Source organism: Coregonus clupeaformis, unplaced genomic scaffold, assembly GCF_020615455.1.
Source record: "Coregonus clupeaformis isolate EN_2021a unplaced genomic scaffold, ASM2061545v1 scaf0614, whole genome shotgun sequence".
Lineage (NCBI taxonomy): Eukaryota > Metazoa > Chordata > Actinopteri > Salmoniformes > Salmonidae > Coregonus > Coregonus clupeaformis.
The window spans coordinates 107,501-135,038 of NW_025534069.1; the positions used below are offsets into that span (position 1 = coordinate 107,501).

At 44.5% G+C, this 27,538-nt stretch overlaps 1 protein-coding gene across 1 annotated transcript in view; it reads right to left on the reverse strand.

The window, feature by feature from the left end:
- LOC121568068 (disintegrin and metalloproteinase domain-containing protein 10) overlaps positions 1-25,057 on the reverse strand; it is a 48,675-nt gene extending 23,618 nt beyond the window's left edge. Inside the window, exons 1-9 of the mRNA XM_041878638.1 lie at positions 24,896-25,057; positions 20,607-20,760; positions 9,453-9,571; positions 7,630-7,788; positions 1,919-2,019; positions 1,272-1,421; positions 1,031-1,123; positions 595-778; positions 44-207 (exon numbers count right to left, since the gene is read on the reverse strand). Coding sequence (XP_041734572.1) covers positions 44-207; positions 595-778; positions 1,031-1,123; positions 1,272-1,421; positions 1,919-2,019; positions 7,630-7,788; positions 9,453-9,571; positions 20,607-20,760; positions 24,896-24,962 — 1,191 coding nt within the window. The 5' untranslated portion in view covers positions 24,963-25,057. The remainder of the gene's footprint in view (positions 1-43; positions 208-594; positions 779-1,030; positions 1,124-1,271; positions 1,422-1,918; positions 2,020-7,629; positions 7,789-9,452; positions 9,572-20,606; positions 20,761-24,895) is intronic.
- Between the last annotated feature and the right edge of the window lie 2,481 nt (positions 25,058-27,538).

Genomic DNA, 27,538 nt, shown 5'->3' on the forward strand with positions numbered 1-27,538 from the left:
GTCTAGGAGATCTCCCATCACCGGCCTAGGTTATCCAACTCACCGGCGAGCCGAAGTTGTGTCCGACCTCGTGGGCGAAGGTGATGTGGGAGACTTTAGGAGGGACGTGGGAGGCGTAGTTCTGCACTGTGATGATGCCGGTATTCAGGGACTTCTTCTTCCCGTCAGAGTACAGCTTACTCTTCTCACAGATCCCTCCAGAACTCCCTGTGGACACACAGACAACCATTAGAGAGGGGCAGGTTTATCCTCTATTAACCCAGTCAAGTATTAGTGAGCAAGCAAGCAAGCAAGTTTATTTATATAGCACAATTCATACATCCAAGCAATTCAATTCATAATGATGAATCCAAAATGGAAATAAAAAAACCGGATAACACAAGTTTATCAAATAAAAAAACTGAGCAAACAAAGGAAAGTAGGAGAGGCGCTCAATGACAAAGACAGGAATCCAAAAACAGGGCTAATTTCATAGACAGAAAGACTGACGACAACGTCTGTCATTCCAGCGTGTAATATCTGCTGTTGATAAACAGTGTGTAATAAGTGTAACTGTAATGTGTGTAAATTGTGAAAAAAGGGAAGTGTATGAACCTGCAGGAGCGCCGACCCAGGCCAGGCCCAGGACACCATCATCAAAGTCCCTGTCAGTGAAGACGTAGGCCAGACAGTAGTCGTCATGGTTCTGCTCAGAGTTCAGCTCAAGGAACTTCTCCACGCCGATGTTAGCGAAGCGGAAAGGGTTGGACCGGTCCCGCTCATCTGTAGTGGTGTTGATCTGGAGCAGGGAGTGGTCACGTTAGGACAGATAAAAGGAAGTGGAAATAGGAAGTGACATCATGACAGACAACAGGAAGTGATGGTGATGACTGCTGAACTAACAAGTTTAAAGAGGAGAAGAGGTCGAGGGACAGTTGAGACTTTTAATCAGTAAAATGGAATGCACTGTGACAACTGTTGATGTAAAAAGGGTTTTAGAAATATAATTTAATTGATGCCAGGTCAAACAACTGGGCAGGGAGGAACTCACCCGTATCCTCTTGACCATAAAGCTGATGTTGCGGATGCCCATGAAGTCTGTTCCCTGGTAGATGGCATCTATGGCCTTGACGTGACTAGAGATCTGGAACAGAGAGACAACATACATCAGTATTCGCATCATTATTCTGTAATAGCAAAAACTGCAACGTCTGAAAGCATTGTTGACATGTTTTCCCATAATCCGCTTGGTGGTATTGAGGACTAGTGTGTGTGTGTATATCACCCAGGACCTGTGCAATAACAGCTTCCCTGGTCTTGTAGTACTTGAAGAAGAGGTGGTCCGTCTGGATGAAGAGCTGACAGGTGTTCTTCTCTATCTGAGTCATCCTCCTCTTCCTCAGCAACACTGGGTCACTGGATGCCTCCTCAGAATGGAGCTCCTGGGATGAGGAGGAGGGGGGGGAAAAGGAGAGGGAATGTAACGTTTTAAAGACTATTACTGTAGACTATTGTACAAGCATTTCCCCATGTGGATAATGAAGACATTATCTTATAGTTTCATAGTGTTATAAAAACCTTTTTGGCTGAAGCACAGATGAGATGTTGAGGCAAGAAGTTGATGCAATATGCAGTATGTTGATACTTACATGGAGTATCATCACATAGTTCAGAGGACACAAAGATATAAATACAGTATTATTTTCTCTTCCAGTTCCATGCTTACTGCTCCTTACTTTGAAAACCACTATCGTATTACGTGTAGGTTTGAACAATTCCAGTAACTTTCCCAAATTTCCCAGAAATCCTGGTTGAAGGATTCCGGATTTCCTGCCCGTTTCCCTTCCGATTCAGGGAAATGTCCAACCGGGATTTCTGTAAGACCTGGGAATTTGGGGAAAGTTACCAGAATTGTTCAACCCTTAAAAAGTGAACTGACCTTGGCTGGCTTCTCCATGCCGGTGGCTTGGTACTTCCTCATCCTCTCAAACACCGAGTGGTCGGCACAGCCCCCCTCCGGACCATACTTGTGGGGGTAGTCTAGGGCAGCGAGATGGACATTATTGTTTAGATTACCTGGGATAAAAGATCATACACATCTCACTCACTCCACACCTTGTTCTCTATTTACATGCTCTAACAGTTGATAATTAGCATACTGTGCAGATGAAGACATACTTGTGGGAGTAGTCTTGGAGAGAGACGTTTGGACTGCTCCCGTCCAGCTCACACCCTCCCACTCACTCTACACCTTGTTCTCCAATGTCCTAGCGGTTGCCTGATTAGTCTATAATATAATAATAATAATAATAATAATAATAATAATAATCCATTTAGCAGACGCTTTTATCCAAAGCGACTTACAGTCATGCGTGCATACATTTTTGTGTATGGGTGGTCCCGGGGATCGAACCCACTACCCTGGCGTTACAAGCGCCGCGCTCTACCAGCTGAGCTACAGAGGACCACTGTACGGATGACTATATGAGGACATATGTAGATGAATATCTATGTAATAATAGATTAACATTTATATCAGACCACATATGGCCCAGCACAGCACCGTAGCACAGGGTTCTTCAATTCCGGTCCTGGAGGGCCGAAACACCTCTGTTTTTCATCCTCTCCTTCTAATCAGGGGCTAATTCAGACCTGGGACACCAGGTGAGTGCAATTAACTACCAGGTAGAAATAAAAAAACAGAAGTGTTTCGGCCCTCCTGGACCGGAATTGAAGAACCCTGCCGTAGCGCGTTTCATTAAGCAGTGGCATCTGGGAGAATCATTCCCAGTAAAAATGTATGCACTCACTAACTGTAAGTCGCTCTGGATAAGAGCGTCTGCTAAATTACTAAAATGTAAAAAAATAAAAAAAAACATTATTATTATTATCATTAAATCCAGCGAAGAAGAAGAAGAAGAACCCGGCTAGCTGGAGCTCGTCTGCTAACGCAAATCAAATCAAATCAAGTTTTAGGGGTCACATTCACGTATTTAGCATATGTTATAGCGGGTGTAGCGAAACGCTTGTGTTCCCAGCTCCAACAGTGCAGTAATATCTAACAATACACACAAATCTATACGTACAATAACGGAACTAAGACATATATAAATATTAGAACGAGCAATGTCAGAGTCTGTGTGTGTGCGCGTGCACACACAGTTGAAGTCGGAAGTTTACAAATTTCTTGTTAACAAACTATAGTTTCGGCAAGTCGGTTAGGACATCTACTTTGTGCATGACACAAGTAATTTTTCCAACAATTGTTTACAGACAGATTATTTCACTTATAATTCACTGTATCACAATTCCAGTGGGTCAGAAGTTTACATACACTAAGTTGACTGTGCCTTTAAACAGCTTGGAAAATTCCAGAAAATGATGACATGGCTTTAGAAGCTTCTGATAGGCTAATTGACATCATTTGAGTCAATTGGAGGTGTACCTGTGGATGTATTTCAAGGCCTACCTTCAAACTCAGTGCCTCTTTGCTTGAAATCATGGGAAAATCAAAAGAAATCAGCCAAGACATCAGAAATAAAATAGTAGACCTCAACAAGTCTGGTTCATCCTTGGGAGCAATTTCCAAACGCCTGAAGGTACCACGTTCATCTGTACAAACAATAGTACGCAAGTATAAACACCATGGGACCACGCAGCCGTCATACCGCTCAGAAAGGAGATGCGTTCTGTCTCCTAGAGATGAACGTACTTTGGTGCGAAAAGTGCAAATCAATCCCAGAACAACAGCAAAGGACCTTGTGAAGATGCTGGAGGAAACAGGTACAAAAGTATCTATATCCACAGTAAAACGAGTCCTATATCGACATAACCTGAAAGGCCGCTCAGTAAGGAAGAAGCCACTGCTCCAAAACCACCATAAAAAAGCCAGACTACGGTTTGCAACAGCACATGGGGACAAAGATCGTACTATTTGGAGAAATGTCCTTTGGTCTAATGAAACAAAAATAGAACTGTTTGGCCATAATGACCATCGTTATGTTTGGAGGAAAAGGGGGTGCCTTGCAAGCCGAAGAACACCATCCCAACCGTGAAGCACGGGGGTGGCAGCATCATGCTGTGGGGGTGCTTTGCTGCAGGAGGGACTGGTGCACTTCACAAAATAGGTGGCATCATGAGGAAAGAAAATTATGTGGCTATATTGAAGCGACATCAAGACATCAGTCAGGAAGTTAAAGCTTGGTCGCAAATGGGTCTTCCAAATGGACAATGACCCCAAGTATACTTCCAAAGTTGTGGCAAAATGGCTTAAGGACAACAAAGTCAAGGTATTGGAGTGGCCATCACAAAGCCCTGACCTCAATCCTATAAAACATTTGTGGGCAGAACTGAAAAAGCGTGTGTGAGCAAGGAGGCCTTACACCAGCTCTGTCAGGAGGAATGGGCCAAAATTCACCCAACTTATTGTGGGAAGGTTGTGGAAGGCTACCCGAAATATTTGACCCAAGTTAAACAATTTAAAAGGCAATGCTACCAAATACTAATTGACTGTATGTAAACTTCTGACCCACTGGGAATGTGATGAAATAAATAAAACCTGAAATAAATCTCTCTACTATTATTCTGACATTTCACATTCTTAAAATAAAGTGGTGATCCTAACTGACCTAAGACAGGGAATTTTTACTAGGATTAAATGTCAGGAATTGTGAAAAACTGAGTTTAAATGTATTTGGCTAAACTGTATGTAAATTTCCGACTTCAACTGTATGTATGTATGTACAGTGGGGAGAACAAGTATTTGATACACTGCCGATTTTGCAGGTTTTCCTACTTACAAAGCATGTAGAGGTCTGTAATTTTTATCATAGGTACACTTCAACTGTGAGAGACGGAATCTAAAACAAAAATCCAGAAAATCACATTGTATGATTTTTAAGTCATTAATTTGCATTTTATTGCATGACATAAGTATTTGATCACCTACCAACCAGTAAGAAGTCCGGCTCTCACAGACCTGTTCGTTTTTCTTTAAGAATCCTTCCTGTTCTCCACTCATTACCTGTATTAACTGCACCTGTTTGAACTCGTTACCTGTATAAAATACACCTGTCCACACACTCAATCAAACAGACTCCAACCTATCCACAATGGCCAAGACCAGAGAGCTGTGTGAGGACATCAGGGATAAAATTGTAGACCTGCACAAGGCTGGGATGGGCTACAGGACAATAGGCAAGCAGCTTGGTGAGAAGGCAACAACTGTTGGCGCAATTATTAGAAAATGGAAGAAGTTCAAGATGACGGTCAATCACCCTCGGTCTGGGGCTCCATGCAAGATCTCACCTCGTGGGGCATCAATGATCATGAGGAAGGTGAGGGATCAGCCCAGAACTACACGGCAGGACCTGGTCAATGACCTGAAGAGAGCTGGGACCACAGTCTCAAAGAAAACCATTAGTAACACATTACGCCGTCATGGATTAAAATGACGCAAGGTCCCCCTGCTCAAGCCAGCGCATGTCCAGCCCCGTCTGAAGTTTGCCAATGACCATCTGGATGATCCAGAGGAGGAATGGGAGAAGGTCATGTGGTCTGATGAGACAAAAATAGAGCTTTTTGGTCTAAACTCCACTCGCCGTGTTTGGAGGAAGAAGAAGGATGAGTACAACCCCAAGAACACCATCCCAACCGTGAAGCATGGAGGTGGAAACATCATTTCTTTGGGAATGCTTTTCTGCAAAGGGGACAGGACGACTGCACCGTATTGAGGGGAGGATGGATGAGGCCATGTATCGCGAGATCTTGGCCAACAACCTCCTTCCCTCAGTAAGAGCATTGAAGATGGGTCGTGGCTGGGTCTTCCAGCATGACAACGACCCGAAACACACAGCCAGGGCAACTAAGGAGTGGCTCCGTAAGAAGCATCTCAAGGTCCTGGAGTGGCCTAGCCAGTCTCCAGACCTGAACCCAATAGAACATCTTTGGAGGGAGCTGAAAGTCTGTATTGCCCAGCGACAGCCCCGAAACCTGAAGGATCTGGAGAAGGTCTGTATGGAGGAGTGGGCCAAAATCCCTGCTGCAGTGTGTGCAAACCTGGTCAAGACCTACAGGAAACGTATGATCTCTGTAATTGCAAACAAAGGTTTCTGTACCAAATATTAAGTTCTGCTTTTCTGATGTATCAAATACTTATGTCAGGCAATAAAATGCAAATTAATTACTTAAAAATCATACAATGTGATTTTCTGGATTTTTGTTTTAGATTCCGTCTCTCACAGTTGAAGTGTACCTATGATAAAAATTACAGACCTCTACATGCTTTGTAAGTAGGAAAACCTGCAAAATCGGCAGTGTATCAAATACTTGTTCTCCCCACTGTACATACATACATACAGTACCAGTCAAAGGTTTGGACACACCTACTCATTCAAGGGTTTTTCTTTATTTTTACTATTTTCTACATTGTAGAATAATAGTGAAGACATCAAAACTATGAAATAACACATATGGAATCATGTAGTAACCAAAAAAGTGTTAAACAAATTAAAATATATTTTAGATTTGAGATTCTTCAAATAGCCAGCTTTGCACACTCTTGCATTTGTACAAATTTTTTTGTTTTAATATATATCAATGATGGGATGTACAGACATTATGGACAGTATGGGGATAGAATATGTAGTATATCTGAATAATACGTGGATAGAATAGCATACGTACAGCAATAGTTGAATTGGATGGACTTAACTAGAATACAGTATATACATATGAAGTGGGTAAAACAGTATGTAAACATTATTAAAGTGACCATTAGGTTAGAGTATATCCCAGGCAAGAGCGTTTTACGTCAGGATCGGACTGCGACAGCCATGATAATAATTGATCTCTTGGTCGATAAAAGGATCTGCAGCTTACCATGAGGTATTATATATTATGTGAGATAAAGCTTGAGATTTCCTTCACACTTGAAGCAGCACACCAGTTATTTATGAAAATAAACACACTGCCTCGTTTGGTTTTCCCCGAAGCCGCAGTCCGATCCTGCCGCTGCATGGAGAATCCACTGAGTGCATAGCGTCATCATCCAGCCACGGTTCAGTAAGACATTTAATATTGCAGCTTTTCAAGTCTCTCCGATAGGACAGTCTCGAACAAAGCTCATCCATCTTATTCTCGAGTGACTGGACATTTGCCAATAGAACGGAGTGGAGCGCCGAGTTGGAGTTACCAGCACTCCACCTCGTCAACGCCTGCTGCGTTTTGGTAGCCCAATGGAACAAAGGAATAAGGTCCGGTATGAACAGTGGAACAGCTGAGTTGGAGTTGATTGGTTGGCATCAGCGGTTGATTGATGGACCCGAAGGCCAATCAGATTGAGAGGGGCTTTACACCCACCCAGTCACTCAGCTAATGAGTCTCTCCTCTCCTCTCCTCTCCCTAGCTGCCAGCACTGAGCCCGTCTCTATCCTCCAGATGGAACGGTAATAAGCATGAGTCCGTCTCTATCCTCAAGATGGTAACACGCATGCAGACACACACACAATTAAAAGATGACAAGAGGATACACCAAAGCCTGTGTGTTTGTATGGTGACAGAAGCAGTAGAGGACTGGGTGTAAAGGGTGAAAGGGTACATCTTTGGCACGCACGCCCACACAACACCCCTCCATCCTACCACAGTACTCACCGATGTCGTCCTCGTGGTAGATAACCGAGTGGAAGGGAAGGTCCCTGTCCTTCAGGTATCTCTCAGCTGGCTCTACGTAGAACGTCCCCTGGTACGTCTGGATGAAGCCCTCAAACATCCCATCCACCACCGAACCATGGCTCAGGGTGCCCTTCTCACCTGGAGATAGAGAGGGTATGTTCATTTAGTCTTGTGATACCAGACCTCAACACCCTATTCTCAATCCAGAATCAAGCTTCATCTGAAAAAAACTAGAAAGGCTGGATTGGAGGCCAGATACCAAACAGAAGAAACAGACTGAGGGAGGGACTACCTGGACCAGTCCATTAATGTAGCATACAGACCAGGGTTAGATATAACATATACAGTGCATTCGGAAAGTATTTACATAAGTATTCAGACCCTTTACTCAGTACTTTGTTGAAGCACCTTTGGCAGCGATTACAGCCTCGAGTCTTCTTGGGTATGACGCTACAAGCTTGGCACACCTGTATTTGGGGAGTTTCTCCCATTCTTCTCTGCAGATCCTCTCAAGCTCTGTCAGGTTGGATGGAGAGCGTCGCTGCACAGCTATTTTCAGGTCTATCCAGAGATGTTCGATCGGGTTCAAGTCCGGGCTCTGGCTGGGCCACTCAAGGACATTCAGAGACCTGTCCTGAAGCAACTCCTGCGTTGTCTTGGCTGTGTGCTTAGGGTCGTTGTCCTGTTGGAAGGTGAACCTTCGCCCCAGTCTGAGGTCCTGAGCACTCTGGAGCAGGTTTTCATCAAGGATCTCTCTGTACCTTGCTCCTTTCATCTTTCCCTCGATCCTCACTAGTCTCCCAGTCCCTGCCGCTGAAAAGGTTTCCTCCAGACGTGACGCTTGGCATTCAGGCCAAAGAGTTCAATCTTGGTTTCATCAGACCAGAGAAGTCCTTTAGTTGCTTTTTGGCAAACTCCAAACGGGCTGTCATGTGCCTTTGACTAAGGAGTGGCTTCAGTCTGGCCACTCTACCATAAAGGCCTGATTGGTGGAGTGCTGCAGAGATGGTTGTCCTTCTGGAAGGATCTCGCATCTCCACAAAGGAACTCTGGAGCTCTGTCAGAGTGACCATATGGTTCTTGGTCACCTCCCTGACCAAGGCCCTTCTCCCCTGATTGCTCAGTTTGGCCAGGCGGCCAGCTCTAGGAAGAATCTTGGTGGTTCCAAACTTCTTCCATTTAAGAATGATAGAGGCCAATGTGTTCTTGGGGACCTTCAATGCTGCAGAAATGTTTTGGTACCCTTTCCCAGATCTGTGCCTCGACACAATCCTGTCTTGGAGCTCTACGGACAATTCCTTCGACCTCATGGCTTGGTTTTTGCTCTGACATGCACTGTCAACTGTGGGATCTTATATAGACAGGTGTGTGCCTTTCCAAATCATGTCCAATCAATTGAATTTACCAAAAGGTGGACTCCAATCAAGTTGTAGAAACATCTCAAGGATGATCAATGGAAACAGGATGCACCAGAGCTCAATTTCGAGTCTCATAACAAAGTGTATTTCTGTTTTATTTTTTTATAATTTTGCAAACATTTCGAAAAACCTGTTTTCGCTTTGTCATTATGGGTTATTGTGTGTAGATTGAGGATATATATATATATATATATCTCCTCATCAATATATATTTTTTAATCAATTTTAGAATAAGGCTGTAACATAAAACGTGGAAAAAGGGAAGGGGTCTGAATACTTTCCAAATGCACTGTAGAAGGAACAATGTAGCATACAGGCCAGGGTTATATATATATAAAACTCATAGAAGGAACAAACATGTGGTAAAGCGTCATCCAGCCTCACCATATATTTCTCCGGTGTAGATGTGGGAGGTGTCATAGTTCACCTCCTGCCCTCCCACGTCCACCTTCAGGTCCTCAGCAAACAGACGGGTGTCTCTCTTCATCCTCAGGTTAAAGTGTCTGACGGACAGAAACAGAGCGGTTTAGTACCAAGTCATTCATGCCACATTTCTGTATGGCTTTATTTGAGGAGGGACAGATAAAACACATTGACATATTGAATAAACAAATCACCTGATGCATACATATACGTGTGTGTGTGTGTGTGTGTGTGTATATATATATATATATATATATATATATATATATATATATATATATATATATATATATATATATATATACATACACACATACATACATACATACATACATACATATATATATCTCACACACACACAAATAAATATGTTCAGTTTCATTTATAAGGATCCCAATCAGCTGTTACTGATGCAGCTGCTACTCTTCCTGGGGTCCACAGTGTGTCCATGACAGGAGCCTCTCCCTGGGGTCCACAGTGTGTCCATGACAGGAGCCTCTTCCTGGGGTCCACAGTGTGTCCATGACAGGAGCCTCTTCCTGGGGTCCACAGTGTGTCCATGACAGGAGCCTCTCCCTGGGGTCCACAGTGTGTCCATGACAGGAGCCAAAGGATCCCAAGTAGCTACTCTTCCTGGGGTCCACAGTGTGTCCATGACAGGAGCCTCTTCCTGGGGTCCACAGTGTGTCCATGACAGGAGCCAAAGGATCCCAATCAGCTGTTACTAATGCAGTAGCTACTCTTCCTGGGGTCCACAGTGTGTCCATGACAGGAGCCAAAGGATCCCAAGTAGCTACTCTTCCTGGGGTCCACAGTGTGTCCATGACAGGAGCCAAAGGATCCCAAGTAGCTACTCTCCCTGGGGTCCACAGTGTGTCCATGACAGGAGCCAAAGACAAGACACACTCCTAGTAACACTAAGACATGTGGTGTTTTGTGGATCAGGAGAGACAGACCCGAACAAACTAGCAAAGTCTGGAAGAAAAATGCGTCCTTCATAATGTCTTGTGTATTATCAGTGTTAGGTTCTGTAACAACGTAGCCTATATGTGGAGAACAACAATTCCATTCTGAATATACCATTGAGATTCAACGTTTCAGTTATATGGCGTTTCAATGGCTCGTGATAGGAGTCTCGTCTCAAAACCCCTTTCACCTGTGACCCTGTATTATGTTATAAACATGTGGCACTAAATGTGTGCCTTCAGGGCTGGGAGTGGGTCTCTGAATCATAGAAATACAAAACCATAGAATTTCCGTACTATAGAATCTAATTCTATAGTCTGACCATCGCAACACTATGGTTCAGGTTGTTATTACAGAGTGTGTTTGTGTTCTCAATAACATATAAAACATATAACATATAAAAGGTTAAATTAATGAATAAAAATATCAACTCTGGATGGAACTATGCCTATATTTCTCAGAACACTGTAAGAGAGGCAGAGGGATAAGAGACAAGGGCATTGGTTGGCTCAGCAGGAAATACTAACAATTCTCTTTTTCCTGCTCCGACTCTGCAAGAGCAGTGAACATCTCCAACAGCAAAATGAGAACATCTTAAAAAACGGTGCGGCTTTCCTGCATTTTAAACGATGCTGGAAAAAAAAAAAAAGAAAAAAAAAAAGTTGCATTGTAACTGAAGAACGAAATTCATTACGTTCTGTAGGCTCCTCAGACAGTGAAAGGAGAGCATTTTGAGTTAGCCAACATCAGTGATAAATCTCCAAAGAGGTGTATATAGCATAGGGACAGACCTCTCCAACCTGTATGCGTGTCTTTCGGAGGGGTTGGGATAAAGCCAAAAGGTACATTTCGGTTGGACCATGTGTACAATTGATGAATAATTTAGCAATAAGGCATGAGAACCCGGGGATTATCGTGTGATAACTCCCGGCTATGGGCTGTTCTTAGACCCGAGGTGAAGTCAAAGGGCTGGGAGCAGCCTTTAGGAGGGAGTTATCACACGATAATCCCCGGGTTCGAGGGCCTTACTGCTCTTATAAAACCGTCAAAAAAAATAAAAATAAAAAGATTAACATGTTTTCATTAAAAACTTTATTTTACTGAGTAAATTTGTTTCATTTCATCCTTCCACCAGACGATGTAGTCCGGTCAAAAGCCAGTTGTTGGTTCTGAAGTTGCTAAGCAAACAGTGGACGTCAAACGTTCAGCCTGCAGCACAGACCTTATGGACACTAGTCTAGAGAGCCTGGTTAAATCTAGAGGTTAAATTGTGTTTAGGAACATTTGTATTTTTCTCTAAAATGTTTAAAACTAGTGAGAAATACAGCGCCTTCAGAAAGTATTCACACCCCTTGACTTTTTCCACATGTTGTTGTGTTACAGCCTGAATTTAAAATGGATTAAATGTAGATGTTTTGTCACTGGCCTACACACAATAATGTCAACACAATACCCACAATACACCATCATGTCAAAGTGGAATTATGCATTTCATTATTATTTTTTACAAATTAATTAAAAATGGAAATCTGAGAAGTCTTGAGCTAAATTATGTAAATGTGTTCAACCCCTTTGTTATTGCAAGCCTAAATAAGTTCAGGACTAAATATGTGCTTAACAAGTCGCATGGACTTTAACATAATTTTTGAATGACTACCTCATCTCTGTACCCCACACATCTGTAAGGTCCCTCAGCCAAGCAGTGAATTTCAAACACAGATTCAACCACAAAGACCCAGGGAGGTTTTCCGATGCCTCGCAAAGGGCACCTATTTGACGGGTAAAAACAAAAAGAAGCAGACAATGAATTTCCCTTTGAGCGCAGTGAAGTTTTAATTACAAGTCTTTAATAAGCTTTACGTATGCGCCTCAAGGCCTTCGTCAGAGCTTTTGGTGTTTTTTTATTTTTATCAGCACCCTTATGTAGACATAGCTCCACCCACATCCATTCAATGCATCGAATGGGGTTGGAGTCGAGGGAAAATGAATAAGTGTTAACAAATATAAATGTGCATTTCACATAAATATTCTAATAAAGTGTGTACATAAAAACGTATTAAAAACACGTCTGTAAAACCACAATGGAGGACATCGACCCATCAAGCAAGTTTTCATAAATCATTGGGTACATTTTTTTTTTTTCACAAAAGCTCTGACGAAGGCCTTGAGGCCGATACGTAAATATTTTAAAGAGCAGTGACACTACCAAGAGCAGTGACACTACCAAGAGCAGTGACACTACCAAGAGCAGTGATACTACCAAGAGCAGTGACACTACCAAGAGCAGTGTGTGGGTTTCTTATTTTGTCTCATCTTATTCAACTGTTACCATGGCACCGGCAACAAAGATAGCTCAGATGTGTGAGTGCCTTTTGAAGTTATTCATTACAAAATCAGTACACCCAGTCACTACAAAGACACAGGCGTCATTCCTAACTCAGTTGCCGGAGATGAAGGAAACCGCTCTGGTATTTCACCATGAGGCCAATGGTGACATTAAAACAGTTACAGAGTTTAATGACTGTGATAGGAGAAAACGGAGGATGGATCAACATTGTAGTTACCCCACAATACTAACCTAATTGACAGAGTGAAAAGAAGGAAGCCTTTTTTCGTGGGGAGATTACATTCATGAATGCTTGGGCTGGGCTGTGGGACAGTGGAGGCTGGGCTGTGGGACAGTGGAGGCTGGGCTGTGGGACAGTGGAGGCTGGGCTGTGGGACAGTGGAGGCTGGGCTGTGGGACAGTGGAGGCTGGGCTGTGGGACAGTGGAGGCTGGGCTGTGGGACAGTGGAGGCTGGGCTGTGGGACAGTGGGGGCTGGGCTGTGGGACAGTGGAGGCTGGGCTGTGGGACAGTGGAGGCTGGGCTGTGGGACAGTGGAGGCTGGGCTGTGGGACAGTGGAGGCTGGGCTGTGGGACAGTGGGGGCTGGGCTGTGGGACAGTGGAGGCTGGGCTGTGGGACAGTGGGGGGCTGGGCTGTGGGACAGTGGAGGCTGGGCTGTGGGACAGTGGAGGCTGGGCTGTGGGACAGTGGAGGCTGGGCTGTGGGACAGTGGAGGCTGGGCTGTGGGACAGTGGAGGCTGGGCTGTGGGACAGTGGGAGGCTGGGCTGTGGGACAGTGGAGGCTGGGCTGTGGGACAGTGGAGGCTGGGCTGTGGGACAGTGGAGGCTGGGCTGTGGGACAGTGGAGGCTGGGCTGTGGGACAGTGGAGGCTGGGCTGTGGGACAGTGGAGGCTGGGCTGTGGGACAGTGGAGGCTGGGCTGTGGGACAGTGGAGGCTGGGCTGTGGGACAGTGGGGGCTGGGCTGTGGGACAGTGGGGGCTGGGCTGTGGGACAGTGGAGGCTGGGCTGTGGGACAGTGGAGGCTGGGCTGTGGGACAGTGGAGGCTGGGCTGTGGGACAGTGGAGGCTGGGCTGTGGGACAGTGGGGGGCTGGGCTGTGGGACAGTGGAGGCTGGGCTGTGGGACAGTGGGGGCTGGGCTGTGGGACAGTGGGGGCTGGGCTGTGGGACAGTGGGGGCTGGGCTGTGGGACAGTGGGGGCTGGGCTGTGGGACAGTGGAGGCTGGGCTGTGGGACAGTGGAGGCTGGGCTGTGGGACAGTGGAGGCTGGGCTGTGGGACAGTGGGGGCTGGGCTGTGGGACAGTGGAGGCTGGGCTGTGGGACAGTGGATGCGCATTGATAAATCTAATGGAACTGTAAACAGGCATTCCGAGTGGAATGCGGGGATTGTGGCGCTATCAACCAAATCAGCGTTCAGCATCGAAACAACACATTTTATAAAGTGTTCTTAATCTATGTGTCAATAGAATTACCCCCCAAGCCCTAATCAATTCTAGCCTGGTCCCAGATCCAGTCGTGCAGTCTTGCCAACAATGACCATAGCCTAAGTATTGTTGTCCATTAGTTCACTCCAATTAGTGGCTAGGTGGTAGGGTTAGGGGAAAATAATAAAGGAAAATAAATATATACAGTACCAGCCAAAAGTTTGGACACACCTACTCATTCAAGGGTTTTTCTTTATTTTTACATTGTAGAATAATAGTGAAGACGTCAACAAGATGAAATAACACATATGGAATTATGAAGTAACCAAAAAAAGTGTTAAACAAATAAAAATATTTTATATTTGAGATTCTTCAAACAGCCACCCTTTGCCTTGATGACAGCTTTGCAAACTCTTGGCATTCTCTCAACCAGCTTCATGAGGTAGTCACCTGGAATGCATTTCAATTAACAGGGGTGCCTTGTTAAAAGTTAATTTGTGGAATTTCTTTCCTTCCTAATGCGTTTGAGCCAATCAGTTGTGTTGTGACAAGGTATAAAGAAGATAGCCCTATTTGGTAAAAGACCAAGCCCATATTATGGCAAGAACAGCTAGAATAAGCAAAGAGAAACGATAGTCCATCATTATTTTAAGACATGAAGGTCAGTCAATCCGGAAAATGTCAAGAACTTTAAAAGTTTTTTCAAGTGCAGTTGGAAAAACCATCAAGCGCTATGATGAAACTGGCATTCATGACGACCGCCACAGGAATGGAAGACCCAGAGTTACCTCTGCTGCAGAGGATAAGTTCATTAGAGTTAGTAGCCTCAGAAATTGCAGCCCAAATAAATGCTTCACAGAGTTCAAGTCACAGACATCTCTCAGCATCAACTGTTCAGAGGAGACTGAGTGAATCAGGCCTTCGTGGTCTAATTGCTGCAAAGAGACCACTACTAAAGGACACCAATAATAAGAAGAGACTTGTTTTATGCCAAGAAACACGAGCAATGGACATTAGACCGGTGGAAATTTGTCCTTTGGTCTGGAGTCCAAATTGGAGATTTTTGGTTCCAACCGCCGTGTTTTTGTGAGACGCGGTGTGGGTGCACGGATGATCTCCGCATGTGTATTTCCCACCGTAAAGCATGGAGGAGGAGGTGTTATGGTGTGGGGGTGCTTTGCTGGTAACACTGTCTGTGATTTATTTAGAATTCAAGGCACACTTAACCAGCATGGCTACCACAGCATTCTGCAGCAATACGGCATCCCATCTGGTTTGGGCTTAGTGGGACTATCATTTGTTTTTCAACAGGACAATGACCCAACACACCTCCAGGCTGTGTAAGGGCTATTTGACCAAGAAGGAGAGTGATGGAGTGCTGCATCAGATGACCTGGCCTCCACAATCACCCAACCTCAACCAAATTGAGATGGTTTGGGATGAGTCGGACGGCAGAGTGAAGGAAAAGCAGCCAACAAGTGCTCAGCATACGTGGGAACTAATTCAAGACTGTTGGAAAAGCATTACAGGTGAAGCTGGTTGAGAGAATGCCAAGAGTGTATAAAGCTGTCAAGGCAAAGGGTGGCTATTTGAAAAATCTCAAATAAAATGTTTATCACTTTTTTGGTTACTACATGATTCCATGTGTTATTTCATAGTTTTGATGTCTTCACTATTATTCTACAATGTAGAAAATAGTAAAAATAAAGGAAAACCCTTGAATGAGTAGGTGTGTCCAAACTATTGACTGGTAGTGTGTGTATGCACAGTACCAGTCAAAGGTTTGGACACACCTACCCACATTATGTTATGTTACAGCCTTATTTTAAAATGGATTTAAAAAATCCCCATCAATCTACACACAACACCCCATAATGACAAAGGAAAAAACAGGTTTTTAGAAATGTTTGCTAATTTGTTACAAATAAAAACCTGACATGACATTTACCTAAGTATTCAGACCCTTACTCAGTACTTTGTTGAAGCACCTTTTGGCAGTGATTATAGTCGAGTCTTCTTGGGTATGACGTTACAAGCTTGGCACACCTGTATTTGGGGAGTTTCTCCCATTTTGCCAGGTTGAATGGGGAGCATTGCTGCACAACTATTTTCAGGTCTTTCCAGAGACGTTCGATCGGGTTCAAGTCCGGGCTCTGGCTGGGCCGCTCAAGGACCTTCAGAGACTTGTCCCGAAACCACTCCTGCGATGTCTTGGCTGTGTGCTTATGGTCGTTGTCCTGTTGGAAGGTGAACCTTCGCCCCAGTCTGAGGTCCTGAGCGCTCTGGAGCAGGTTTTCATCAAGGATCTCTCTGTACTTTTCTCCGTTCATCTTTCCCTCGATCCTGACTAGTCTCCCAGTCCCTGCCACTGAAAAACATCCCCACAGCATGATGCTGCCGCCACCATACTTCACCGTAGAGATGGTGCCAGGTTTCCTCCAGGCGTGACGCTTGGCATTCAGGCCAAAGAGTTCAATCTTGGTTTCATCAGACCAGAGAATCTTGTTTCTCATGGTCTGAGTCTTCTTTAGGTGCCTTTTGGCAAACTGCAAGTGGGCTGTCATGTGCCTTTTACTGAGGAGTGGCTTCTGTCTGGCCACTCTACCATAAAAGGCCTGATTGGTGGAGTGCTGCAGAGATGGTAGTCCTTCTGGAAGGTTCTCCCATCTCCACAGAGGAACTCTGGAGCTCTGTCAGAGTGACCATCAGGTTCTTGACCAACTTGGGGCGGCAGGTAGCTTAGTGGGTAAGAGCGTTGTGCCAGTAACCGAAAGGTCGCTGGTTCTAATCCCTGAGCCGACTAGGTGAAAAATCTGTCGATGTGCCCTTTAGCAAGGCACTTAACCCTAATTGCTAATGTAAGTCGCTCTGGATAAGAGCGTCTGCTAAATGACTCAAATGTAAAATGTAAATGTTCTTGGTCACCTCACTGTCCAAGGCCCTTCTCCCCTGATTGCTTAGTTTGGCCGGGCGGCCAGCTCTATGAAGAGTCTTGGTGGTTCCAAACTTCTTCCAATGAAGAATGATGGAGGCCACTGTGTTCTTGGGGACTTTCAATACTGCAGAAATGTTTTGGTACCCTTCCCCAGATCTGTGCCTCGACACAATCCTGTCTTGGAGCTCTTCGGATAACTCCTTCGACCTCATGGCTTGGTTTTTGCTCTGACATGCACTGTCAACTGTGGGACCTTATACAGACAGGTGTGTGCCTTTCCAAATCATGTCCAATCAATTGAATTTACCACAGGTGGACAGCAATCAAGTTGTATTTTGAGACGCATAGCAAAGGGTCTGAATACTTATGTAAATAATGTATTTCTGTATTTTAATACATTTGCAAAAGTTTCTAAAAACGCTTTGTCATCATGGGGTATTGTGTGTAGATTGCCGAGGAAAAGGTTTTATTTAATCCATTTTAGAATAAGGCTGTAACGTAACAAAACGTGGAAAAAGTCTGGGGGTCTGAATACTTTCCGAAGGGCACTGTATATTTACAAAAATATATATATGGGGGGGGGGGTTTGAAAATTATGCAGACAATTACATTTATAGATGCCACAATCTGCAGTATTAATGCTGATCTACCCTCTAAAAAAATTAAATAATGACCATAGGAGTTGGCAAGACAAAACAAACAGATCTTGTTCCAGGCTAAATAAATTCCAAGCCAGGACTCTGAGCTTTACCGCCTGTTTATACTAGGAAGCGGCATCATGCAGTGAAACATCGGAAGCCTTTCAATGAAAAGGAAAAGAGAAGGGGACCGTTGAGCGGCGCCAGCGGAGTGGTCGGGGGACCGTTGAGCGACGCCAGCGGAGTGGTCGGGGGACCGTTGAGCGACGCCAGCGGAGTGGTCGGGGGACCGTTGAGCGACGCCAGCGGATTCGGGGACCGTTGGCGACGCAGCGGGTCGGGGACCGTTGGGACGCAGCGAGTGGTCGGGGACCGTTGAGCGACGGCGGAGTGTCGGGGGGACCGTTGGCGACGCCAGCGGAGTGGTCGGGGGACCGTTGAGCGACGCCAGCGGAGTGGTCGGGGGACCGTTGAGCGACGCCAGCGGAGTGGTCGGGGGACCGTTGAGCGACGCCAGCGGAGTGGTCGGGGGACCGTTGAGCGACGCCAGCGGAGTGGTCGGAGACCAATAGCTTCCAACCCCTTACTGGACTGGCTGACAATGGCTGTTGATTCGTAGCACAACCTGGCTAGCACCCACATAAGGGCGAGTGCTGCTTGTATAGTATAAATCCTCTGTTAGAGACTCCTGCTTCTCAGAGCAGCTGCAGACATAGCAGCTCTCCTATTTGTTTGTTTGCACAGCTTCTTATTCCTTCCCTTCCCTATTAAGCAATAGCATCTGAGGCTAGGAGCACCAGGCTTTGCCACTGACAGAATGAGAGAGGCCTAGTCTCCTCCCTGCCAAGCAGCAGACCTGGATTTAAATACTATTTGAAGTCTTTCAAAAACTTAGAGCGTTTGCTTTAGCCTGCTTGGAGAGCTAAATAGGCAGGGTTTGCAGTTTGGGGCCTTCTCTAATGAGCCATTAAGCCAAGCAAGCTCAATCAAGCACAGATTAAGTATTTGAAATTATTTCAAATAATATTTTGACCCAGGTCTGACTAACAGCCAGATGGTCTCGACTGGGTCCCTAGCTCAGCCCTGGGAGAAACCACGCTCTCCCACAAAGCCTGGGAAGGCTAAACCACACTCTCCCACAAAGCCTGGGAAGGCTAAACCACGCTCTCCCACAAAGCCTGGGAAGGCTAAACCACGCTCTCCCACAAAGCCTGGGAAGGCTAAACCACGCTCTCCCACAAAGCCTGGGAAGGCTAAACCACGCTCTCCCACAAAGCCTGGGAAGGCTAAACCACGCTCTCCCACAAAGCCTGGGAAGGCTAAACCACGCTCTCCCACAAAGCCTGGGAAGGCTAAACCACGCTCTCCCACAAAGCCTGGGAAGGCTAAACCACGCTCTCCCACAAAGCCTGGGAAGGCTAAACCACGCTCTCCCACAAAGCCTGGGAAGGCTAAACCACGCTCTCCCACAAAGCCTGGGAAGGCTAATTTAGAATGTGCAGTATATGAATAATTAGGCTGTGTTAAATAAATCAGATGAAAACAAGGCTAAAGAACTTTCATTAAAACAAATAGGCCTATGTTATTGAGAACATCACAGTTCAGTTATTGAGAAACAAGACTCATCTTGAACTACAAATAAGCCGATGTTCAGTCAGGGTTTCTTCTGGATCAAAAAGGGCCTTAGGTGGTGGGCGTGGCAATTGGCACTGTCAGCCCGGCAAAATTTCAGAGGCCCCCATCTTGGCGGTTTAGAGAAATATAAAAAAAATATGTAAGCCAATTTTCTACAATTCTACACAGTTTGCCATGCGGCTGAGAGAAAATGTTGCAGTTTTAAAGCCAATTTCCTGCTTCGTGTTTTCATTTTTGCCATGGAAAAAATACTGCAATACTGGTATCGGAACAGTCCTAATCAACACGGCTAAATTCATTGTTTTGGGAATTTCCAATTATCTTTGACTGTAACTTTTATTTTGGTGATTGTTAGTTTGGCTCTTATCTTTTCTGCATACTTTATATCTGGTTTTAGCCGTTTTCAGTTTACACTGAAAGCAAGATTAACCTTGAACTTGGTTTACACCTGCAGATTTACTTTGAATTTAACAACATACAGTGGGGGAAAAAAGTATTTAGTCAGCCACCAATTGTGCAAGTTCTCCCACTTAAAAAGATGAGAGAGGCCTGTAATTGTCATCATAGGTACACGTCAACTATGACAGACAAATTGAGAAAGAAAATCCAGAAAATCACATTGTAGGATTTTTAATGAATTTATTTGCAAATTATGGTGGAAAATAAGTATTTGGTCACCTACAAACAAGCAAGATTTCTGGCTCTCACAGACCTGTAACTTCTTCTTTAAGAGGCTCCTCTGTCCTCCATTCGTTACCTGTATTAATGGCACCTCTTTGAACTTGTTATCAGTATAAAAGACACCTGTCCACAACCTCAAACAGTCACACTCCAAACTCCACTATGGCCAAGACCAAAGAGCTGTCAAAGGACACCAGAAACAAAATTGTAGACCTGCACCAGGCTGGGAAGACTGAATCTGCAATTGGTAAGCAGCTTGGTTTGAAGAAATCAACTGTGGGAGCAATTATTAGGAAATGGAAGACATTTTTCTCATTTTGTCTGTCATAGTTGACGTGTACCTATGATGAAAATTACAGGCCTCTCTCATCTTTTTAAGTTGGAGAACTTGCACAATTGGTGGCTGACTAAATACTTTTTTTCCCCACTGTAAACTATCACAAACACACACAGAGAGTAAAAAAATGCTGGGACACGTAGACCTACCTTCCATGCGCATGGAAGTCTAGATGGAGAAACCTGTCTTGGTGGTTGAGGCCCCTCTTGGCTCTCAGGTGCTTGTCGTGTATCTGGTAGGAGTCATAGGACAGACCTTCATAGTGACGCACATACTTGCTCAGGGGGTTCCCATAATGGTAACCTGTAAAGATGACAAGACAGGATCTTAGACCACAAGAAAAAAGAAAAGAAAAATCACACTGTACTCATCTTCAAACCACAGGCTGTGTAAACTGAATATTAAATACAATTATATCACATTTTTCGTCTTCCCCAATGACTAAAATTAGCAAAAGGAGTGGTAGTTCACTGAGCGTATAGCCTAGTCTACATCCATAGAAATATGATCTAAGCATTTTATATATCTACATCCGTAAAAGGCCCGGCGAGGCAAAACAGTCACAGCAATCTCAATCTCTCAACCCTAGAAATAAAATCAACTGGATATCATAATAAGGCTTTGACATAAGGCTTTACGGATTATAACTGAATCAGTATCACTCAGACCTGGCTTCAAAACACTATTTGAAATCATTCCAAATACTTTATCTGTGCTTGGTTGAGATTGTCTGCTTTAATGGACCAATAGAACAGTCCCAAAATGGCAAACCCTGTCAAACTACCACCTCAGGCAGGCTATAGCAAACAATCAAAGCATTTGAAATATTTAAAAAATAGTATTTGAACTCAGGTCTGATGTCACTAACAGGAGCTGGTGTTATTGGGTCTGATGTCACTAACAGGAGCTGGTGTTATTGGGTCTGATGTCACTAACAGGAGCTGGTGTTATTGGGTCTGATGTCACTAACAGGAGTAGGTGTTATTGGGTCTGATGTCACTAACAGGAGCTGGTGTTATTGGGTCTGATGTCACTAACAGGAGCTGGTGTTATTGGGTGTGATGTCACTAACAGGAGTAGGTGTTATTGGGTCTGATGTCACTAACAGGAGTAGGTGTTATTGGGTCTGATGTCACTAACAGGAGCTGGTGTTATTGGGTCTGATGTCACTAACAGGAGCTGGTGTTATTGGGTCTGATGTCACTAACAGGAGTAGGTGTTATTGGGTCTGATGTCACTAACAGGAGCTGGTGTTATTGGGTCTGATGTCACTAACAGGAGCTGGTGTTATTGGGTCTGATGTCACTAACAGGAGCTGGTGTTATTGGGTCTGATGTCACTAACAGGAGTAGGTGTTATTGGGTCTGATGTCACTAACAGGAGCTGGTGTTATTGGGTCTGATGTCACTAACAGGAGCTGGTGTTATTGGGTCTGATGTCACTAACAGGAGTAGGTGTTATTGGGTCTGATGTCACTAACAGGAGCTGGTGTTATTGGGTCTGATGTCACTAACAGGAGTAGGTGTTATTGGGTCTGATGTCACTAACAGGAGTAGGTGTTATTGGGTCTGATGTCACTAACAGGAGCTGGTGTTATTGGGTCTGATGTCACTAACAGGAGTAGGTGTTATTGGGTCTGATGTCACTAACAGGAGTAGGTGTTATTGGGTCTGATGTCACTAACAGGAGTAGGTGTTATTGGGTCTGATGTCACTAACAGGAGTAGGTGTTATTAGGTCTGATGTCACTAACAGGAGCTGGTGTTATTGGGTCTGATGTCACTAACAGGAGTAGGTGTTATTGGGTCTGATGTCACTAACAGGAGTAGGTGTTATTGGGTCTGATGTCACTAACAGGAGTAGGTGTTATTGGGTCTGATGTCACTAACAGGAGTAGGTGTTATTGGGTCTGATGTCACTAACAGGAGTAGGTGTTATTGGGTCTGATGTCACTAACAGGAGCTGGAGTTATTCCTGTGCCTTCTCCCAGCTAGTGTCCTAGGCTATCTGTTTTAGCTTATGATGTCATTCAGGTAGGTAGGCTAAATACCATACAGCTAATCAAACTGAATCGTTTCAAACTAAAACGTATTGTCCCTGTATTGTATCGGAGCACATGTATATCTATATACGTATTGAATTGTCTTGAAAGGAAAAAGATGCACATCCCTACTAGTTAGCACAGATGGTCGCGCCACTGTCTTCCCTAAACTCATGCTGTAACATGGAGATAAGGCAGTGGGGGAACACTAACCCTATAAAAGGTGTGTATCAATGTGACTTTTATTATTTACTGATATGAAAGATAAGCCATCTTTCATATCAGCAAATAATAAAAATAAAAGGTCACATTGATACACACCTTTATAGGGTTAGTGTTCCCACACTGCCTTATCTCCATGTTACAGCACGTGTTTAGGGAAGACAGACAGAGGCACCACCTGTGGTAATTAACTATCTAGCACGCGCCGAACACCTGTGGTAATTAGCTATCTAGCACGCGCCGAACACCTGTGGTAATTAGCTATCTAGCACGCGCCGAACACCTGCGGTAATTAGCTATCTAGCACGCGCCGAACACCTGTGGTAATTAGCCATCTGGCACGCGCCGAACACCTGTGGTAATTAGCTATCTAGCACGCGCCGAACACCTGTGGTAATTAGCCATCTAGCACGCGCTGAACACCTGTGGTAATTGGCCATCTAGCACGCGCCGAACACCTGTGGTAATTGGCCATCTAGCACGCGCCGAACACCTGTGGTAATTGGCCATCTAGCACGCGCCGAACACCTGTGGTAATTAGCCATCTAGCATGCTCTGAACACCTGTGTGTAACAAAAGAAGTCACCGAAAAATATTGTCTGCTGCAGCTAATATGTTAACTTTCTACTTAGTTATGTGGTAGCTAGCAGCCTCTGGTATTTCCAGACTGAAGTAACAATGTAGCGAACAAGATATGTTGTAACTATTCTATGGATACAGTAGAAAGATACAATAATTATCTGGAATGCTCCCAACGCCTGTGGTAATTAGCTATCTAGCACGCTCCGAACACCCGTGTGTAACAGAAGAAGGCCGCCAGAAACGTGTTGTCACAGAAAAATACTGTCTGCTGCAACTATGATAAAGCCTGTTAAAAGTGTAAAGCAGTGGAGGCTGGTGGGAGGAGCTATAGGAGGACAGGCTCATTGTAATGGCTGGAGTTGAATTAAAGGAACGAGTCAAACGTGGTTTCCATATTTGATACCGTTCCATCTATTCCATTTCAGCCATTACAATGAGCCCGTCCTCCTATAGCTCCTCCCACCAGCCGCCACTGGTGTACAGTAAGTGTACATTTTGCATTTGTGAAATTATTTTGATGTGATATGAAATTAAAGGGCTTTATGTTTCTAGAACCGTATCGCTATTTTGGAATCGATTCCCATTTAGATGGAGTATTTGGCTGTTTTGTCTGCCAGCGCCAGTCTACCTCTGAAGATATCAAATAAGGTCCTTGGACCTTTAGGAGCAACCGTAGGCGCCTTAAGAATACATCTTGGGCTATGAATGAGGTAGTCCTACGTGAACCATGAAACACTCATTCAAATCACTTCTTCGATTGATTAGTGCATGGAGGGAATTCTAACTGATGCAGTGGGTGTCAACAAGAACAACATCTCATTGAAAACATACAGTAACATACAGTGAGTTGCCTCTATAGATTTAATATTATTGTATCTTTCTACTGTGTCCATAGAATAGTTACAACATATCTTGTTCGCTACATTGTTACTTCAGTCTGGAAATAGCCTAGGCTGCTAGCTACCACATAACTAACTAGCAAGTTAACGTATTCGATCTTCGTTCTCTCTCTAGAGATCCATTGACTTTGGGCCCAAAAATGCAAAAATGACAAGATGTCAACAGGCATAGTTAGCTAGGTAATTATCAAGCAAGATGGCCAGCTAGTTAATTGTTGCTGCTAAATTGACGCTAAATTATCTGGCTAACTAGCTAACGTTGACAGAAAGTGGGACAGACCATAATTGCAAATGTAGTACTGACGTGGTGCATTAACAATATTGACCGAAAACACTCCATAATATCGTAAGAAAAATCAGATGGCCCAAATCATTCTTCATATTCTCATAACAATGGCTCCTCTGCGAGCCAGCTAACGTTAGTAAGTCTTCTCATAACCATCATGGTAAATCGTCGTTTTAAAGAAAAACTAGCCTTTGCCCAGCTAAAAAATTAAATATATTTCGACAACTATATAGCTTTGTGGTTTGTCAAAAGGACAAACGACATCTTCACATCGACCAGGCCTTGGTCCGCTATGTTAGCGTTCTTAGCTAGCCATTCGCTTGAGCTCTGTCTTGGATACTCTTCCCTTCATGGATGTTGACCGTTATTCCTTCCGCTCTACACAATAAATACAAACGCTCTCACTCACCTTGGGTGTAATTTATTAAATAGATGAAACAGAGGAATTTGACGAGAATCATATCTGCTAAATCCATTGTTCGAGCATTGATACCGTGATCACTTTATCGTCCTAGTTTAGACTCACTCTGTGACTATGTTTATCGCAGCTTCCTCTCTTTCTCCTCTTCCTCGCCTCACGCCTCTCTCTCTTTCACGCCCTGACGTCAGACGCAGACCTAGGGATGAGGAGTCTCCCTTCATTCCCCAGCATCATGGAGTGATACATTGTAGCAGATAATGTATCAGGGTAATGTTTAAAAAAAAAAGTATAATGCAAGTACATGCAGTGCATTATTCTACTCATTGCTGACTAAATAGGTCAAAAAAAGCCTTTTCCGGCATCATCAGCCACTAAACAAAGTTCAAATACTTTTAACATTCAACCAGAGTTAGAACAGTTGTAGTACAGATATTCTTTAGTATGGTTGTCTACCAGTGGAGGCTGCTGAGGGGAGGACGGCTCACAATAATGTCTGGAATGGAGCGAATGGAATGGCATCAAACACATGGAAACCATGTGACTGCTGTATTTGATACCACTATTCCGCTCCAGCCGTTACCACGAGCCCATCCTCCCCAATGAAGGTGCCACCAACGTCCTGTGATTGGCTACACTTCCAGGATTACAAGCTAGCTAGCTAGTTACCTTGGAGGTTTCTCAGACGGTCCGACGTTTTAACTTAAAAGACCGTCTCGGCAGAATAAAAAAATAAGTAAATATATTTACACTGAGTGAACGAAACATTAGTAGCCTCAATTCGGTGTGCTGCTGCTAAAATAATATAGGGAAAACACTGAGCTCATCGTGGGTTTCTCTCCCGGTCTGTCCTGCAACAAACTCTAAAGTGCTAACTGTTTAAAGTCAGTTTAATTAAATTGTGGCCCTGAGAGTGTACTTCAGTGAGACGGTTAAAGGTCAAGGCAGGTGTTTGCCAAGCTCATCATTTCTATTCCAGCCCCGATGGCAGTGACGTGACACACCTCTACGTCAGCTCCCAGTCTCTGAAGCTCGTCTGGCCTCCAGGCTAGTCTAGTAAAGCTCAGCTCAGTAGTGAATAAATGGTACAATGGGATGCATAGTCACAGTGTACAGCTCAGCGGCTCAGTTCAGTAGTGTGAAGAGTGTCTTCTTATTACAGCCGAACCCCCCCTCTGGCACCCCCGGTCACTGCCACGTGACACACCTCCACACCTCCACACCTCCACACCTCCAGTTTATCCAGACAGATCTGCTGCTTCTGGGACAGTTTGTCGCTAGGGCCCTTTACCTCCACCAGCTGGAAACAACCAAACACACCTCTCATCAACATGCTACTAGCAAGCTAAAATCATGCTACTTTCAAAGTTCTATCTCACTCTGCTGGGGATCCGTCAACGTTTTTTTTTTCGCAAACAGTTACGCCTTGATCACACCAACAGCGTCATTGTGCAAAATGGTACGCAGCATCATCTAGATATGTGTGCAACAAAAGTTCAGCATTCACCTTCTGCTACCGTTTCTGTCAAGCCGTCTACGTGTATATACAGTTTGACGCCTACGTTCCATAAATCCAACGTATGCACCACACATAATTGCCTCTGCAATGCAATGCTGCAAGGCAAACGCAGCGTTCCATTGGAAATTAATGTACTTCTGGTGTACCAAAATGAAATGACGCTGTTGGTGTGATCGAAGCGTTAATGCACTGAAGCGTGGAAATTAATCTCCCTCCCTGCCTAAGCAAGTTGTGTTAGGGTATAGCATTGTTGCTGAGAAAAATTAGATAAGTGATGCTTTAATAAAAAATGTATCTCTGCAGGTCTTTTATTTGAAAGAAATGGTGGTTTAATTGACCCTGGTCAGTCAATCGACTGCTCTTCCTTCTCCTAGCCTCTAGTTGGCTCGATGGAAACTCTTCCCTCCTCCCAGACTCTAGTTGGCTCGATGGAAGCTCTTCCTTCTCCCAGACTCTAGTTTGCTCGATGGAAGCTCTTCCCTCCTCCTAGCTTCTAGTTGGCTCGATGGAAGCTCTTCCCTCTCCTAGCCTCTAGTTGGCTCGATGGAAGCTCTTCCCTCCTCCTAGCTTCTAGTTGGCTCGATGGAAGCTCTTCCCTCTCCTAGCCTCTAGTTGGCTCGATGGAAGCTCTTCCCTCCTCCCAGCTTCTAGTTGGCTCAATGGAAGCTCTTCCCTCTCCTAGCCTCTAGTTGGCTCGATGGAAGCTCTTCCCTCCTCCCAGCTTCTAGTTGGCTCAATGGAAGCTCTTCCCTCTCCTAGCCTCTAGTTGGCTCGATGGAAGCTCTTCCCTCCTCCCAGCTTCTAGTTGGCTCAATGGAAGATCTGTTAACTTCTGGTGAATCTTTGTTTTCATTTCAACAACTCTACTTGTGATGTGCTAGAGACCCTGCTTAAGATTGATGTAAAAAAAAAAAAAAATACATTGGGGCTGACTTGGTTGATCCTTTCTTGCTGCAGCTTTCTGCTCCCCTAATTGTGGAATCATTGACACATTTTTAACCTGACAATGATCTTGGGTGCTATCCCTAGAGTCTGCGCCCTCTCCACAAAGGTGGTGACACCTCTGACATGAATAATTATCGCCTGAACTCTAAACTGTCTTGCCTAGCGACCAT